The sequence below is a fragment of the Balaenoptera physalus genome (assembly GCF_965194825.1).
Source record: "Balaenoptera physalus genome assembly, chromosome: 2".
NCBI classification, from domain to species: domain Eukaryota; kingdom Metazoa; phylum Chordata; class Mammalia; order Artiodactyla; family Balaenopteridae; genus Balaenoptera; species Balaenoptera physalus.
Genome location: NC_138883.1, coordinates 24,272,910 through 24,288,688, shown reverse-complemented (window position 1 = coordinate 24,288,688; position 15,779 = coordinate 24,272,910). Strand labels below are relative to the sequence as shown.

The window sequence follows — 15,779 nt, the reverse complement described above, 5'->3', positions numbered from 1 at the left end:
CCCAAGGAGATAGGCTGGAAATATCATTCCTTTCCTATTCTTACCTTAGATTTAGTACTTTCTGTTGTGGGAAGGAGGTGCTGCAGACAGAGGATTGATACGGAAATGCCATTTCCCAGAACTCTTTGTTTTGGGGATACTTTTTAAAACCCAGTGACTATATCTTTATATTTAAAATAAAGTCCACCACCTGGGATGTGGTAATTATTAAAAACATAGAGCCTGAAGGGACTGTGGGTATGGAGACCATATCTCTTAACTTTTATTTTGAACAGACCTAAGCTAATTAAGAATGATGGTGATCTCACCTTCTCAAAAGCCCTCCATGGTCCTTATGGGTCCTCATGGGTCCTCATAGCAGAGAGCCCGGTGATTGTCCTCGGAGACCTATGCCACTTTCTCACAACCTCAAGCATTTGGTCACTATTTGCTAATTTACAACCATAGCCCCGAAGTCTGCCCTCAGTGCTGATAGCAGACCACTGTCCCCTGTCTTCCCTGGACTTCATAGACTTCAGGCAGCTAGAGGTTAATGGAAAGAGCTCTATCCATGGAGTCAGGAAGCCTGGATTCTTGATTTAATAACGTCATAATATAATAGCCTTGTGACCTTGGGAAAGTCACCTAACCTCTCTGGATCTCATCATGTAAGTGGTATCACCCACCTCACAGCGTGGTTGTACCATCTTAAGTTACTAGGGAGGAAGGGGTCAACAGGAAGGGATCAAGTGCTACGTGTTTCATCGTAGTCTGCGTTCCCTTGGGAGCAGAGTCTGAGACAAGGACTTGGGTCGGGTGGTTTATTTGGGAGGGATCCCAAAAGTAGGAATGAAGGAGCAGAGATAGCGAGCATGAAGGAAGAAACACCAATGCAAGCGTCCATGGTCAAGGATTCCGCCGTGAGCCACATGGAAGTGGGGCAGATGGAGGGTGTGGTGATGAGCACCTCCAGGAGCTGTCTGCCCGAGAGACAGGCGACTGGGACATTTATCCTTGAGCTCCATCCCCCCTGTTTGTCAGCCCCACTACCCCACTTTGCTGCTCTTGTGTGCAGAGAAGGAAGGCTTCAGAGAAGCCTGAGAAGACCTGAGAGCTGGCCCTGCCTGAGGCGGGGACTGTCAGACTGTGTGTGAGACGGTGTGTAGCAGTAACCGCCCGCTGCCTCTGTGGCTGAGATCTGAGGTTGGCTCGGGACGCGATGTGGGACACCGAAAGCGTCGCTTGCTGGTGCACCAAAATATGATGGCATATTTACCCTTCACTTACATTTCCAGTATAAACTTTTAACTTCTTTTGGTTTTATTAGTAGGTCCTATATGCTAGGACTAGATCCTAGTCTTGGAAATTGGAAAAACAAAGTGAACTCAGGTCCTACTTTTCATTAAACCCCCAAATTAGATTTCCTGTTTCATATTAGGCAGTGTTCTAATTTTCTCCATGTCCTTTACCTGGGCTCACCTCAATCCTCCTCAAATACCTGGACTGAGACGACCCGGGAGTGTAACCTTGATGGAGCTGTGAGAACAAATGAGGCTCAGTGGAGAGATTTTGCAGACGGACTGACTGGGGGTTGAGTCCTATAGCTGTGTGACCTTGACCTTGTGGTGCTGTGCCCTGCCTCTTTATTGTAAAGTTGGGTAAACTGTATCAGCCTCATATTATGAACCTAAATAAGATCATGTATGAATGTACTTGGTAGCTCCTTCATCCCCATGTGAGTTTCCCAGAAGGATGCATTGTCTTCTGGCTGGGGAAAAAAAAAAAAAAAAAAAAAAAATATATATATATATATATATATATATATATATATATATATATATATATATATATATATATTTAAAAGGAAAGGTAGTGTCTTTATTTATATCTGCTGCCTGGTGTCTTTTAGCTTCAGATTTGTCTAATTCACTAATTCACAAAATGCAATGTTCAGGTCTCTTATGCTCCTTTCCCTTCCTTCTCTTCCTCTACCTTCAACAAATTTACTCTGTTATTTATTTGTTCATCCAATTTTACGTATTCACTTCTTAATTCAGCTAAATGTATTTATTTCTGTACTGAATATCTTCCTGAAATTGGTCCAATTCATTATATTGCTAAAATACTATTTGTAACTCTCTTCAGCTCCCCTTCCATTTCTTCTCCCTCCCTCAACCTGTCTACTAATTTGTTATTTAATTCATTCAATTCTATTTATTCACTCACTAGTTGTTTTTTTTTTTTCTAGTATGTTGAACACCTCCTTGGTGTAAGATACTCTGCTTAGTTGTTGGGGATTACAAAGGTAGCATGTTTTCTCTTGAAGGAAGGAAGGGAGAAAGGAAAGGAGAAAAGAAGGAGGGAAGAAGAGGGGAGAGAGGGAGACAGACAGACAGAGTCAGAGAAAGAAAGATAACAGAAACCCAGCAACCCTGTGTCAAGGTTGCAAGAAGTGAACTCTGATTCACACTTCTCATCAGTAGGAAGCTGGCAGGAGACGATAACAAGTGTGACTGATGCTAGGTAAGAAAGACACAAATAACAGAAGTAAGCTCCCCTGGCTAATAGGATCAATCATGTCTTGCTTTTTCTGGAATCTTTCTCATCTCAGTTGAAGGTGCCTCCGTCACCCAGGTTCCCAGACCAAATCTGGGAGTCATCACTGATTCTTCTCTTTCTCTCTCCCACTTCCAATCCACCTCCCAAACCAATCTCCAAGTACTGTTGACGCCACCTCTAAAATACATCCCAAACCTCACCACTTCTGTTTCTACTGCTGCCTCCCTAGTCCAGGTCACTTTCATTTCCTGCCTTTAACAGCTCTTTAGTACATCTCCTTGTCTCCATTGTTTGTCTCTTCTGGGCCAGTGCATCCATAGTATCCAGAGTGAGTTTTAAAACTTAAATTTGGTCCTATGATCCCCTTGCTGAAAACTTCCCAGTGGCTTCCTGCTGCATTTAGAGCAGCATTCAGATTCTAGGGCCTCTTGTGATCTGGCTTCTGTGTACGCTGCCATCTTCTCTCCTGTCACAGCCTCTCTGCAGACATAAGGGACTTCTTTTCGCTCCTCCGACATGCCAGCCTCGTTCTGGGCTTCTGTTCTGGCTGTTCCTGTTGCCTCAGATGTTTGCATGCTTGGCTTCTTCTCAAATGTACCGTCTCACTTAATAGCTCTCCATCCAACCTGGTACAGGGCCAGAATAGAGATGTCACCTCAGAGAGGCCTTTCTGGAACATTCTGTGACATACCCAATCCTCTATTCCCACTCCCCACCCCAATTACTTCTCATCGTATTACCCTGTTGTATTTTCTTCATAGAACCCAACCCATCTGAAATTATCTCATGTTCTTCAATTTGTATTTTATCCTTCATTGCCCCCCACCCCAAACTAGCCTGTGAGCTCTGTAAAGGGCGAGCACCTGGTCTGTCTTGTTCACCTCTTCATCCTTCACACCTAGAATGGTGCCTGCACCCAAGCCGATGCTCCTTTACCATTTGTTAAATATGTGAGTAAACTCTGTGATATGTGGTTGGTGTTAGTAACAGGACTCTGTCAGCACCTGGAAAAGCAGAGTAGAGAGTGAGCCACAGGGAAAGGGATGGCAGCCCAGAGACATACATGTTGCATGTGGCAGGCCTGGTGGGACATGGACCTATTCAAGCCCAATACCTATCGCTGGTGTCTTCAGTGGGTTTTAACTAGAAGCAGGCCTCCAGGAGGGTGTATGGGCTCAAGCTGAACGATTTGCTCACTTGTCTTTCTCACATACTTCACTGGGAGACTTCTTAATACAAGGCTTCCAGAAAGCCTCCTCTGCTTTTTGTGTCTGTTGTAGGAAATATGACAGCTCTTCCTGAGTCCTGAAGAGTCCAGTAAAAAATGAAATGATCTATTTGAAATATTTCACCAAACTGGCTCTATAAGTAAATATGATTTAATTTTTTTCAAAGAAAACGAGTGCTTTTGACAAAAATAAGTTTGATCAAAACAAAACAAAACACTTCTCACTCTCTGTTGGGTTGTCAGCCCAAAGAAAACAAGCAGAACATGAAATTCTGGGGGACAAATAAAATGCTTTTTTCCTACTTCCCTGTCACCCTCCTTATTCTTTAGTCCCATTCTTTTCCTCCTTACCCCTGCTTTACTTGCTGAATCTATTCTATCTGGAGAGGAAGACTCATAAAATATATGGTGCTATATAGGCTTAGTAAAATGTTTGTCACAGCTCAGCTAGCCCGACCTAAGGTGCCGGTGGAAATAAGGTAAGTTTTCTCTTTTTAAATATTTTTGGTGTTCTTTAAACCTAACACGGTCCATCACTTTGTGTATTTATTTGCCATGTCATTTAGATGTATAATCACATGCATTTCACTATACCTTTCTAAAGGAGTGAATTTCATCTTTTTTAATGCATTGTAGGAATTTTGATTCATGTGAAACGTAGTTCCAAGAGAAATCAAGATATTGTCCCTTTTCCCTTCCTGCACAAATAGGAAGATGTTCAGTGATTATGGTGCAGGTGTTGCCTCCTTAGTCCCTCCTACCCCTCCCGCCAAAGTTTCTAAGTGGTACCCACCCACTTTTAGAAATAGCACTTTGTGGAACATGGAAGGAATTTCTACTCCCTGCATATGAGCAAAACCATCTGGTTTAGTTGGTTTGGGCAGGTCTTAGAAATATATTGACAGATTATTGAAATACAAGATATTTGGGTATCTTGTAGTTTTGCTGGTTATATTGCTCCTGGGGGGAATAACAAATGCATGTATTGTGAACAGTCTGTTTAAGAAGAAACACACAACTAAATGGGTTCAAAATAATTAAAATCCAAAGTCCACCTTGTGAAGGTGGGTGCCTTTAGTAATGCTCAAATGTAGATCTTTCCCACATACTTCTATTCCCTATCTGCCAAAAGAGGGGACATTCTGCTCATATCTGAGTGTCATCTTCGTCCAAGCAATCAGCAATGATTTCTCTCTCAAAGGGTACTTTTCTCCTAATTTTTCATTTTGATTTTATTCTTAGCTCCAGCTTCCATGGGGTTACTGTAGGATAGGTCAAGAAAACAGTCTAGTTTGTGTCCTTCATCCATGATTCTCATTCTCTATCCCCTGTTCATCAGAGGATCTTCTGTGAGACCAGCCTTAACTAAAAAAGATGATACTACATGAGTTTGCAGTGAGGCTGTATTGAATGGGCATCTGTGTGGTGTTACTCAGAGGATTCATTGAAGGCTCTCTGTTCTACAATAACAAATGATTCAATGCTCCACTGCTACAGACTGCTGCATCCCAGAAATCTTCATCTGCAATTTTGCTTCTTTACTCCAGTCATGGGTGTCATTTACCTGGGAAATTCAACTACAGGGTGTCAGACAACTTATTAGTTTTCTGTATTTAGATCAAACATTAATGATCTAAGCAGCCTAAAGGGAATCAAAGGATTGTTTTGTGATCAATCTTTATTACTTAAACTATAAAAGAAGGAAACATGCATCTAATACATGCATCCAATATGTACCCAATTGCAGATCATACTTCTCCTAGCTACTAAAAAGAAAAAGGACAGTGCTGGATAATTGATAGCTTTGATAATATTTTTTGAAGTTCTCACCAGTTCCATTTTAAATCTCAGCTTACAAAATGATTTCCTCCTTCTTATCTGGACCATCCTTTACTTAACAGCAAAGAACTCTTCACATTCATTGTTTTACTGATGCTTCATGCTTGAATCGTCCAGAGAAGTTGTTCCAAACTGAATCCTCTTATTCCTAAAACCTATCCATCTGTATGTTTCAACTTTCAGCTTGTGTCTGCATCTTGCATCACTTATCAATCCATTTTTATACTTAGGCTACAGATTAGATTTGCCCTTCCCCTCTATTTGTGAACATTTCCAGCTGAGTTTAAACCTCATTTTCCTTCTAGTAGGACAAATTGACCTTTTTGCTTGATTAAAGATAAATGCCATTGACTCTCCACTTTTGGAGGCCGAGAGTTTTCCAGAAGCTCATTGAGATTTCTCTATTTATTGCTAGAAAATAAATATCAAACAATACTCATTTCCCTGCCATTTTATGGAGATGAGTATGAATCTTTTTTTCTACTCTTAGAGTAATGAGGATTAGTGGGGTGGGAGGTAAAGTGTAATCAAGCAGCAGGGTATGAGAGGTTTCAGTTATTTTTTTCACATTTTTGGTCACAGGCCATCACATACTAAAGTTTTAGGGTCAAATTTTCAATCTGACCATAGTGGACATTTCAAGGAATCCAGAAGTACCTGCAAAATATCAGCAGCATTTAACACACACTGGGCTGAGGCAAAGCTTGTTTTTACATCTCTATGGCTGATATGGCACTAATGCAATGTCCTATAACTGATTGTGTTTGCGTTAGTATTTTTCCCTTTTATCTGTTCCCAATCCTAAAAATTAAGCGATGTGCGAAAATTGTCTAAAGAACAGATGCCACCTATAAGAGCTCTTTAAATAGCCTATGTTTGTAGCAGTTCTGCCTCCGTAGCCAATATTTTCCACATCTTTCTTTACTTTCTTCTTTCTTATTGAAGCATTTGCATGTAGAATAAAGAGGATAAAAACATAAAAAAACAAAGGCAGATTTGTTTCTTCTGAGAACATCTGTTCTTGCTTCAAAGTACCCACAAGATGTGGGTCCATTTTCTCCCAATGCCCACACAGTGTGCTGTTGTTATCACTCATAGACCTGAATTTAATGAGATAAGCAACAGTGCTATCTAATCAGTTGAAATGTAGGGAAAAGCCTGTTACAGTGTATACATTTTCGATAATATGAAAGACAGGAATACTCACAAAGAGAAGCTAAGATTGCATATTACATCTTTTGTTGTAGAATTATTTTTTTCATTGGTCTCATAGCATCATTACTCAGTTCTGGGTATATTTGGTCCATTCTAAGTTTCTTCACTGAATTCTCAGGATTTTTGTAACTATGGATTGCACGTGGGGTATAGGTACATTCTGAAAAATATTAAACACAAATTACCTGCTGAATACATTGTGATTGAAAGAAACCTTTCCACTTTGAGAGCCTGTTTATTTTTCAAGAAAGAAATTTCCCCAAACTTCAGCTACTGTCATAACTCTTATAAGCAGCACTTAATAGAAATACTAATTACTCAAAATTAAAGGATCCAATTTAAAATGACCTAGCTTAAAAGATCTCTACCCAAGTGATACTCTTTTTTCTTTTCTCCCCTAAACGATATATAATGTCTTCAGTCTTGGAGGTAGAGGAGTGGGGAGAGTGGTTAAGGAAAGATATATAATAAAAGTTTCAAAATTACTTAGATAAAAGTATATTGACCTTATTTGATGGTTTCCAAAGAAGTAAAGACATAGACATCAGTTATTCAACAAGCACTCATTAAAGCACCCACTATGTACCTGGCCCTGTGCTCCTATATGTTGGAGCCAAGTGTGTAGTCTTCTGAAATATTGCAGATGCATAACATCCATAGAGATGTATTGCCCAGTTACCTGTTTCATCTTTTTTTTTTTGCAAGTTATTTCCGGAAGTAAGGCTTTACATATATTGACTGACTAATGTAGGAAGCTTTAAGCAGTGTCTTTCTGCATGGGATCAGCTATCTATGGAGAGAGAGCAAACTTGTTCTGAGTTTTCTGGTTCTATGCAATCTTCTTTGTCCTTTCAACTTACATATCAGTTCAATGGCGAGTGAAACATAATATTCCACTCCCCCTCATCACTAACTGAAATGTTTCAATGCCTCAGTGTTTGTCTTGCCAACTTCTGCCCCTAAATACCATAAGTCCTTGTTGCACCTGATTCTTCCTAGGGTTCACTTGAACATCATCTTGAGCATCTTGATCATGGATCTTTTGAGGCAACTTGGTTTGTTCCTTTATTTAGTGGCACGTTTTAATGAATATTCTTTTGACCTAAACAGGTTCAATTTTGGAATTTTGCATTGTTTCATTTTTTAAGTCTTTGGATCTTTTTGGAAGATGATGAACAATGAATAGGTCTGGGGCCCATCATATTCCCTTCAGGAGCATTATTTATAATGGGGTTTAAGCCTTGACATTGTTATTATGGTAACAGTTACTGTTGTGATTTCTATGGTCACTGAATTCTGGTAAGACCATGGGTTAATGGAAATGTCAAGTTAAAAGCATAGCTCTTTTCTCATCGAATTGGTGGATACTCTCCAAAAGCCAGACTGGTGTATTATGCCTGGGTGACCAAATGATTCTAAAGGAATGTATGATGAATTTCCTGTACCTTCAAGAAATTCATCTGAAGTCTAAGCCTTTAGGAAACAAAATGACAGCTGACTACTGTTCCCTGTACATGTTTGCTTGTTGCCATTGGCATTTTAAATATCTCACACCTTTAGATAAAGGAGGGCACTTATCTGTTATCGTCCATTATGATTCAGTTGAGATTTTGCTCTGGGTACTGCTGTGGAGGACCCTGTCGGATCAGTGAAACTCAGATGGGCTCTGGAGGGATACGATTCCTTGAATGCTACTGGGTCATGTGCACCAGTGTGGCTTTGACAACTCTGATGCCATGAACACTACTTTTAGAATTGATTCTAACTTTGGCACTTACCACTGCCCTTAGGCAAAGGACCAGAGACCCTGTATGCGGGGCAGAAGCTCAATGACAACGAATGGCACACCGTTCGGGTGGTGCGGAGGGGAAAAAGCCTTAAGTTAACCGTGGACGATGATGTGGCTGAGGGTGAGTACAGCTGCAGTGAATCTGTCTCTCTGCTCTCAGACTCCTCTTGGTCGTTCAGTGAGCAAAGTGTTGTTTTTGAAAACCTTGTATTTTGCTAAACAGAAGTCACATGTCTTGTTCTGTGTGACAGGCTCAGGTAAGACTAAGAAGATCTTCCTCTATATTTTCATAATCCCTTTTCATTGATCTGTATTACAGAACTTATCCACTACTGTGGTTACATATTGATGGGGCTCTCTCCTTAGGCACAGAGTATGTGTCTGGAGAACAGACGTAGAGTTCTACAGATCCTTCTATTATTCAGTTACTCAAAAACCACTTATCAATCATCCTTCAGAGTGCCAGTTCCTTCCCTTTTGAATGAGTCACTCTCCAGTAGAGGGAGATGGATAAACCAGAAATTCAGAACATTATAGGTTCAAGTATTTACCGAAGTAAGTGCATGCATACTTAGAAGGTGCTGAATACTTATTCATTTATTTAATCATTTATTTAATCATTATTAATTGAGTACCTACTCTGTACTAAGCACTGCTGTAGAAGGCACTGGGAATGTGGTGGTGGACAATTAGGCAAGTCCTTGGTCTGGTGGAATTTACATTCTAGGAGGGCAAGGAAGAAGTGAATGAATCCATACAAGCGTAAAGGAACATTCAGACCCTCACACAAGCAGTAAGTATTTCTTGACAGCCTGTTATATTTCAGGAATGTGCTAGGGATTGTAGAAGATAAAAAGGAAGAACAAAATTTCCTATTTCCTTCAACAATGAACCAATTTTGTAGATGAGATAGGACTTGGGAATTTGAAAATAAGACAAGGAATATATAATGAGATTCTAATTCGGGTGGGTAAGATTATAATTTTCAATCAGAAGATAATTTTCTCAGTTATCAGTTTGGGCTGGAGAAATCTGGAGTGGTTTAGGAAGGTAGATCTTTGGGCAGAATTTGATGGATAATTTAATAAGATCTAGGGCAGAAGAGAGAAGGCATCTTTAAGTGCATCTTACATGCTGCATTCTGAAATTTTTTTTAAATTTATTAGTTTATTTATTTTTGGCTGTGTTGGGTCTTCGTTTCTGTGCGAGGGCTTTCTCTAGTTGGGGCAAGCGGGGGCCACTCTTCATCGCGGTGCGCGGGCCTCTCACTATCGCGGCCTCTCTTGTTGTGGAGCACAGGCTCCAGACGCACAGGCTCAGTAGTTGTGGCTCACGGGCCTAGTTGCTCCGCGGCATGTGGGATCTTCCCAGACCAGGGCTCGAACCCGTGTCCCCTGCATTGGCAGGCAGATTCTCAACCACTGCTCCACCAGGGAAGCCCCATTCTAAAATTTTTACTCTCCAATATTTGCGAGCCGTGCATATCTGTTATGCAAACTTCTTGTCCGTGTGGGAAGGGAAAACATGGGGCAGGATGGGGTATTAGGCGGAACACTGTTGGTGTCAGGAGACCTGGACCCTGATGCTGATTCTCTGCAGGATGTTGGGAAGGTCACTTACCGTTTCTGGACCTGTCAAATGAAGTCAGTGACCTAAGCCATCTCTACAGTTTCTTCCGTGAATAAGACAGGTTAGAGTCAGCAGCCTTCGGGGTTAACAGTCATTGTCACTAAAATGCTTTATACCTTGAAATTCTATTATTGCTAAGACTATTTTCAGAATGATGTTTCTGCAATTTTGGGTTCTGTAATTTAATTTTATAATCATGAGCCTGAGCTTCTGTTCTCCTGGAGTCAGGAATTATAGTGAGCCATGTATGTGTTTGTGCAGGTAGGAGTGTGTGTGTGTGGGGGGGGGTGTGTGCGTGAGTCAAGAAGGAGAGTCTGGAAGGAGGAAGAACAGCTCACATATGTCCAGTGCCCAGCTGGCATTAGGTGCTGGGTTAGCCATTGTACACATAGCAACTCCTGTAATCTTCTGGAGCACACCATTGCCTTGCAGGTTAAGTATTCTTATTGTCATTTTACGTAAGGGCAACATGAACTTAGAGGGAGTTGTGTGCGTAAGCTCTAAATTCATGTCTGTGTGATTTGACCAAATCAAGCTGCTTGTCAGGCTTCCCAGTTCATCCTAAGAAAATGATGTCTTACACTATAGGTAAAATATAGTGGAATGGATTGGGGTGAGGTGAGGAATACTTTTCGGTGGGTACACAACAGTACCCAACCCCTTCCCTCCCAAAGAGAAGACAAACAGAACTACAGTGATTAGCCGACACCCTCCAATTGTACATAGACATAACTTAGTAGTGGGAGATAACAGTTGCTGTTCTCTATGCCTGAAGGGTAACTTAGCTTTATGTAATGAAAATAAGCAGAATGATTGTAAGCTTTAGAATCCACAGCCAACCTGAATTAATTCTTCAAGAAATCCCCATGAGGGAATGCAGAGGGCAGCCTGCAAAGGCAGCAGTGATACGTCTCACGTCCCTTGGTGCCTCCTCTGGGTTTAGCCCAGTAAAGCCAACAGTGCTATTTGCAGTGTGTTTTGAATAAACAGCCACTAGATGGCGACCTCACCCTGCCCTTTCCAGACAGCAAGTTCCTTTTATTTCCATAGGGAAATTATATACCCCGAAATCTATAGTCATAAAGAACTGCAGGACTGAGGGTACAGTAATGTGTATTGCCTCCCTCAGTCATTATTCTTTTTTAGAAGCTTTACAGTAAAGGTAATTATAAGCGTGCTTTCTCTTACCACTAGTAATTAAAAGGCAGGATTAAACCATGGATGCCCAAGTCATCCAGTAATTTGATATTTGAAATTAATGAAGCTGTTTCATTTTCTGCCTTACCCCCTACTTTGCTGCTGATGGAAAAAAAGCAGCCATAAGGATAAAGAAACTTGGGAGAAGAAAAGAGCTATTTTGCTTATGAGCCACAACCTTGGATTGCTTCTTACAGTGATAAGGGGTTTGGGAATTTTAATTTTAGCTCACAGAAGTCATAAAATCAGGCAATGAAACTAAAAACCGCATAGTCCTCAGGTTATTAAGTAGTGTCTTATTGGCTTATTTAGTAATGCCTTTCATGCTGTTTAAAGTCGCCCGGGAGGTCAGATTTTCAGCTAGTTTGTAGAAATGATGCGAAGAATAGGTCAGACGTATAAGAAATCTAAAGCAAGGAAAGATATAGTCCTCGGCCTGGCAGTTTTCATTTATTGTAATATAATGTGGTCCTGGAAAAAGTATTAAGTTCAGTTGACAGTTAATAAGGATTGATTGATTGATTGAGCTGGATTTCTATTATTAAGAGTAAATTAAAAGAACACCTCACTTGGGTTACGCTCCTCAGCATTAGGACCTGACACTGCAGGGACCACCTGCACCACCCAGAACTTCTTGCTGGTACAGAAATTCACCTCTCTTCTGACTCCTCTGGTCCATGTTGACTTTTTCCTTTCCTTCCCTCATCCTATATAGCATATACAGCACCAAACTGTAAAAATCATTTTCCAAGAAAAAACTTGTTTCTCACGTTAATTAAAAAAAAAAAAGAGGGATGAGATCAATTTGGAAAATGTTAGGTTAAACAAAATGAAGTGGAATTCTTACTTGAAAGACCTATTAAAGACCCTTTAATATGCTAATATACATTGCTCATCATCAATAATTACATATGCAGTGTTTGCCCAATTTATTTGGCACCAGAACTTCTTTTAAGTTACTAAAGCATGTTACAGTATATACTTTTGAAAAATGTTGATGTCGAGGAGAAAAGGGTGTGAGAGTGGTAGAGCTGGAGGACTGTGGGCAAAACGTGCATTCTTTATTTTTCATAAATTTATTTATTTTATTTTTGGCTGTGTTGGGTCTTCATTTCTGTGCGAGGGCTTTCTCTAGTTGCGGCCAGCGGGGGCCACTCTTCATCGCGGAGCGCGGGCCTCTCACTATCGTGGCCTCTCTTGTTGCGGAGCACAGGCTCCAGACGCACAGGCTCAGTAGTTGTGGCTCACGGGCCCAGTTGCTCCGTGGCATGTGGGATCTTCCCAGACCAGGGCTCGAACCCGTGTCCCCTGTGTTGGCAGGCGGATTCTCAACCACTGCACCCCCAGGGAAGCCCAAAACGTGCATTCTTTACTAAGGCTTTGTAAGCCTTTAAGTTTTCTTAACTTCTCTCCCCATGTCTGTGAGCCGAGGGAGGTCAAGTTGCCTCCGCTAAGCCTCTCCGGATGTCTTTGCTGAGCTCTCGGTGTTGGCCTGCTCTTAGTGGTGACCCCAAAGCAGATGTCTCAGATACAGCCTCCTTCCGCAGAGGTGAGGGATGCTTGCTGTGCCTGGGCTCCTTTGCCAAACCCTGTCGGGCGTAGAGAAGAGGCAAGACATGGTCCCTACTTAAAAAGAGCTTGTGTTCTGGTAAAAGGGAGAAAGCAATAAATGAAGTCACCAGGAAATTCTTAACACACTTCAGAGAAAGGAAAAAAAATGAAAGCTACATAATTAGTAATAGTTAGCAGGCAGTGTTCTAAGTACTTTATATGTACTGATACGTTTAACCCTGATAATTTCCTCTTGATTTCACAGGGAAACTGAGACACAGAAAAGTTATAAACCCAGGCAGTCAAGCCTCAGAGCCTACATGCTCATCCACTATATGCTAATGCCTTGTGGGGGAAGTTACAGCTTGAACTTGGCCAAAATTTTCAGTAGATTTATGTTCTCAACAAACTTCGATACTCTGAGTCAGGCTGGTCTGTAAACTGCTTGCTGGCCATCAGTGAACTACGGAAGTGAACGTGTGAATAGGAGTCAAGGCAGCATGGCTGTCCTGGGGAAGGTGCTGGATACACTACCCGTGAATTAGATGGAATGACACTATGATACTCGGCCACTGAAAAGGAGTGTGAACTCATCACAATTTCTGCATGGAAATTTCACCAGTTAAATTCCACCTACAGCTTTTCTTGGGCAATAATGCAAGGAACGAGTCAAGCTTTTTCTCCAGAAACAGTGTAGTGTACCAGATAAGATATGGGCTTTGGACTGAAACACGCCTGTGTTCAATTTGGGGGTCTACCATTTATCACCTGTATGAACTTTGATAGAAGTTTAACCTCTCTAAGCAAAGCGTCCTCACCTCTAAAGCAAGACAGTGGTGCCTCTCTACAGTTTTATTGTGATAGTGACATTTGATGGTGGTTAGAAAGTGCCTAGCATGATGCCTGGCATATAGGGACTATTCAGTAGTCTTGGTTTTTGCTTGTTAGTTTCTCCCAAGTTACTCGTCTCTCCTCCGAAGTTTGAAAGCAGCTACTGTGAAGTATGCATACATTCTCCCCTTAAGTGGAAGTTTTAATTCACAGACAGCATTCAAAAGAGATGAGTGAGGTGAATCAGTCATATGTATACACATATCCACTCCTTTTTAGATTTCCTTCCCATTTAGGTCACCACCAAGCATTGAGTAGAGTTTCCTGTGCTATAGAGTAGGTTCTCATTAGTTATCTATTTTATACATAGTAGTGTATATATGTCAGTCCCAATAAGAAACTAACACAACACTGTAAAGCAACTATACTCCAATAAAAATTAATAAAAAATAAAAATTATAAAGGGACGTCTCTTAGAAATAAATAAATTGATTGATTCATTCATTCATTCTTTGGGAAGCAACAACAAAAAGCAGATTGGTAACACCTGCCTGAGAAACCTAAGAATATTATAGAGAATAATACAACTAAATTGATGGTGTTATTATAACTTTAACATTACATACTACACCATAATAAAGATTATTTTATTGAAATGACTAAAAAAAGAAGAGTTGAGTGAAAAGGTTCCCGGTTACTAATTTTGCTTAGGTGATACACAGATTTAAAAATATATATATATTTGCTTAGTTTGGCACAAGTTTCAAACTTAAGCAATCTCTTCAATGCATTTTCCAGGTGCAATAACATACATTTTTTTGGAATCTCTATCTGCAGCCAAGTGAGTTCCTTTAGCACATAGTGAAGCTAGTTCATTTTCTAATTCGGCCCCTCTCTAATTTGGTCACCTTCTTCACTCCCCTGCCCGCCCCCCTAACCCCACCAACTTCAAGTTGAAGCTGTCTGAGTTATCCTGAATTTTAAATCAGTCTGCATCCCTGGGCTAAATTCTCAAATTTCATTGTTAGCTTCCCTTCTCTTACTTGTCCAAGCCTTTCTTCAAGCTCTTCTTGAAGAGCTCAGTCAACACTGTACATGATTTTCTTGCTTTATGAAATTCATGTCCTAATGAGCAGAATTTCCTAACCCCTCAATTCTGGGGGCCAGTTTATCTATAAACTTATCTATTTTTCTCTAAAAGATCCCAATTAACTTTAAAATTGTCTCTTTAGATTTTTTTTTGAACTCCAGTCTTCACCAGGGATCACCCCTTTATCACTTTTTAGTTCTCATCACTGATCTTTTTTATTTTAACGCTAAAATAAGAATGAACAGGACTTGCAGCACCATCACAGTTAAGTTCCTGTGTCCTCATCGAAATTGGCTGTGGTTTCCCTTTCCCATCATCCTCCAGTCCCAGCTCTCAGCCTCCAGCCCTGGTATGAACAGCTGTAGCCAAATCGACATAGGGTATCTGTTTCAGTCACTTCATTGTTTTAGATCATGTGAATTTAGGTTATGCTAGTTTGCATTTTCATGACCAGTCCGATTTTCAATACTAAGTAATTTTATACAGTAATTCTTTCTTCTAGTTATTCAATTGTTAGCAGACCTATGTTGCATTTTGATTTTTGTTCTATTACAATTTTATATGTAAGTTAACCAACATCATTATTTTATTTTTGCTTATATTAAGAGAACGATTTGTCATTAGTTGTCAAAACACCACATAGAAGCTCATAAAATGTAAATTTGATTTTTGTGCTTATGAGCGATTCTTTGAATTAGGTCTGTGTATGCTCCCAAAGGGATGAAATTAATACTGATCATCCAAGGGTGTGATCTGGTTGAAGCTCCCAGATACTGAAGCTTAAGGACCCAAGAAAATACGATCCCCTCCCCTCCTTTAATTTTTGCCACCTGAGTTCTATACCAATAGAGAAAAACAAATGCAAGTCTGGT

The 15,779-nt window shown here is 40.5% G+C and overlaps 1 protein-coding gene across 17 annotated transcripts in view; it reads left to right on the top strand.

Moving 5' to 3' along the window:
* Positions 1-15,779, top strand: part of NRXN3 (neurexin 3) — a 1,702,647-nt gene that overhangs the window by 786,577 nt on the left and 900,291 nt on the right. For all 17 annotated transcript variants that reach the window (XR_014260952.1, XR_014260953.1, XM_082451199.1 and 14 more), the window contains one exon: positions 8,611-8,730. Coding sequence is in view for 15 of the 17 variants with exons in the window: in XM_082451199.1 (XP_082307325.1) it covers positions 8,611-8,730 (120 nt within the window). In the remaining 2 variants the exon portion in view is untranslated. The remainder of the gene's footprint in view (positions 1-8,610; positions 8,731-15,779) is intronic.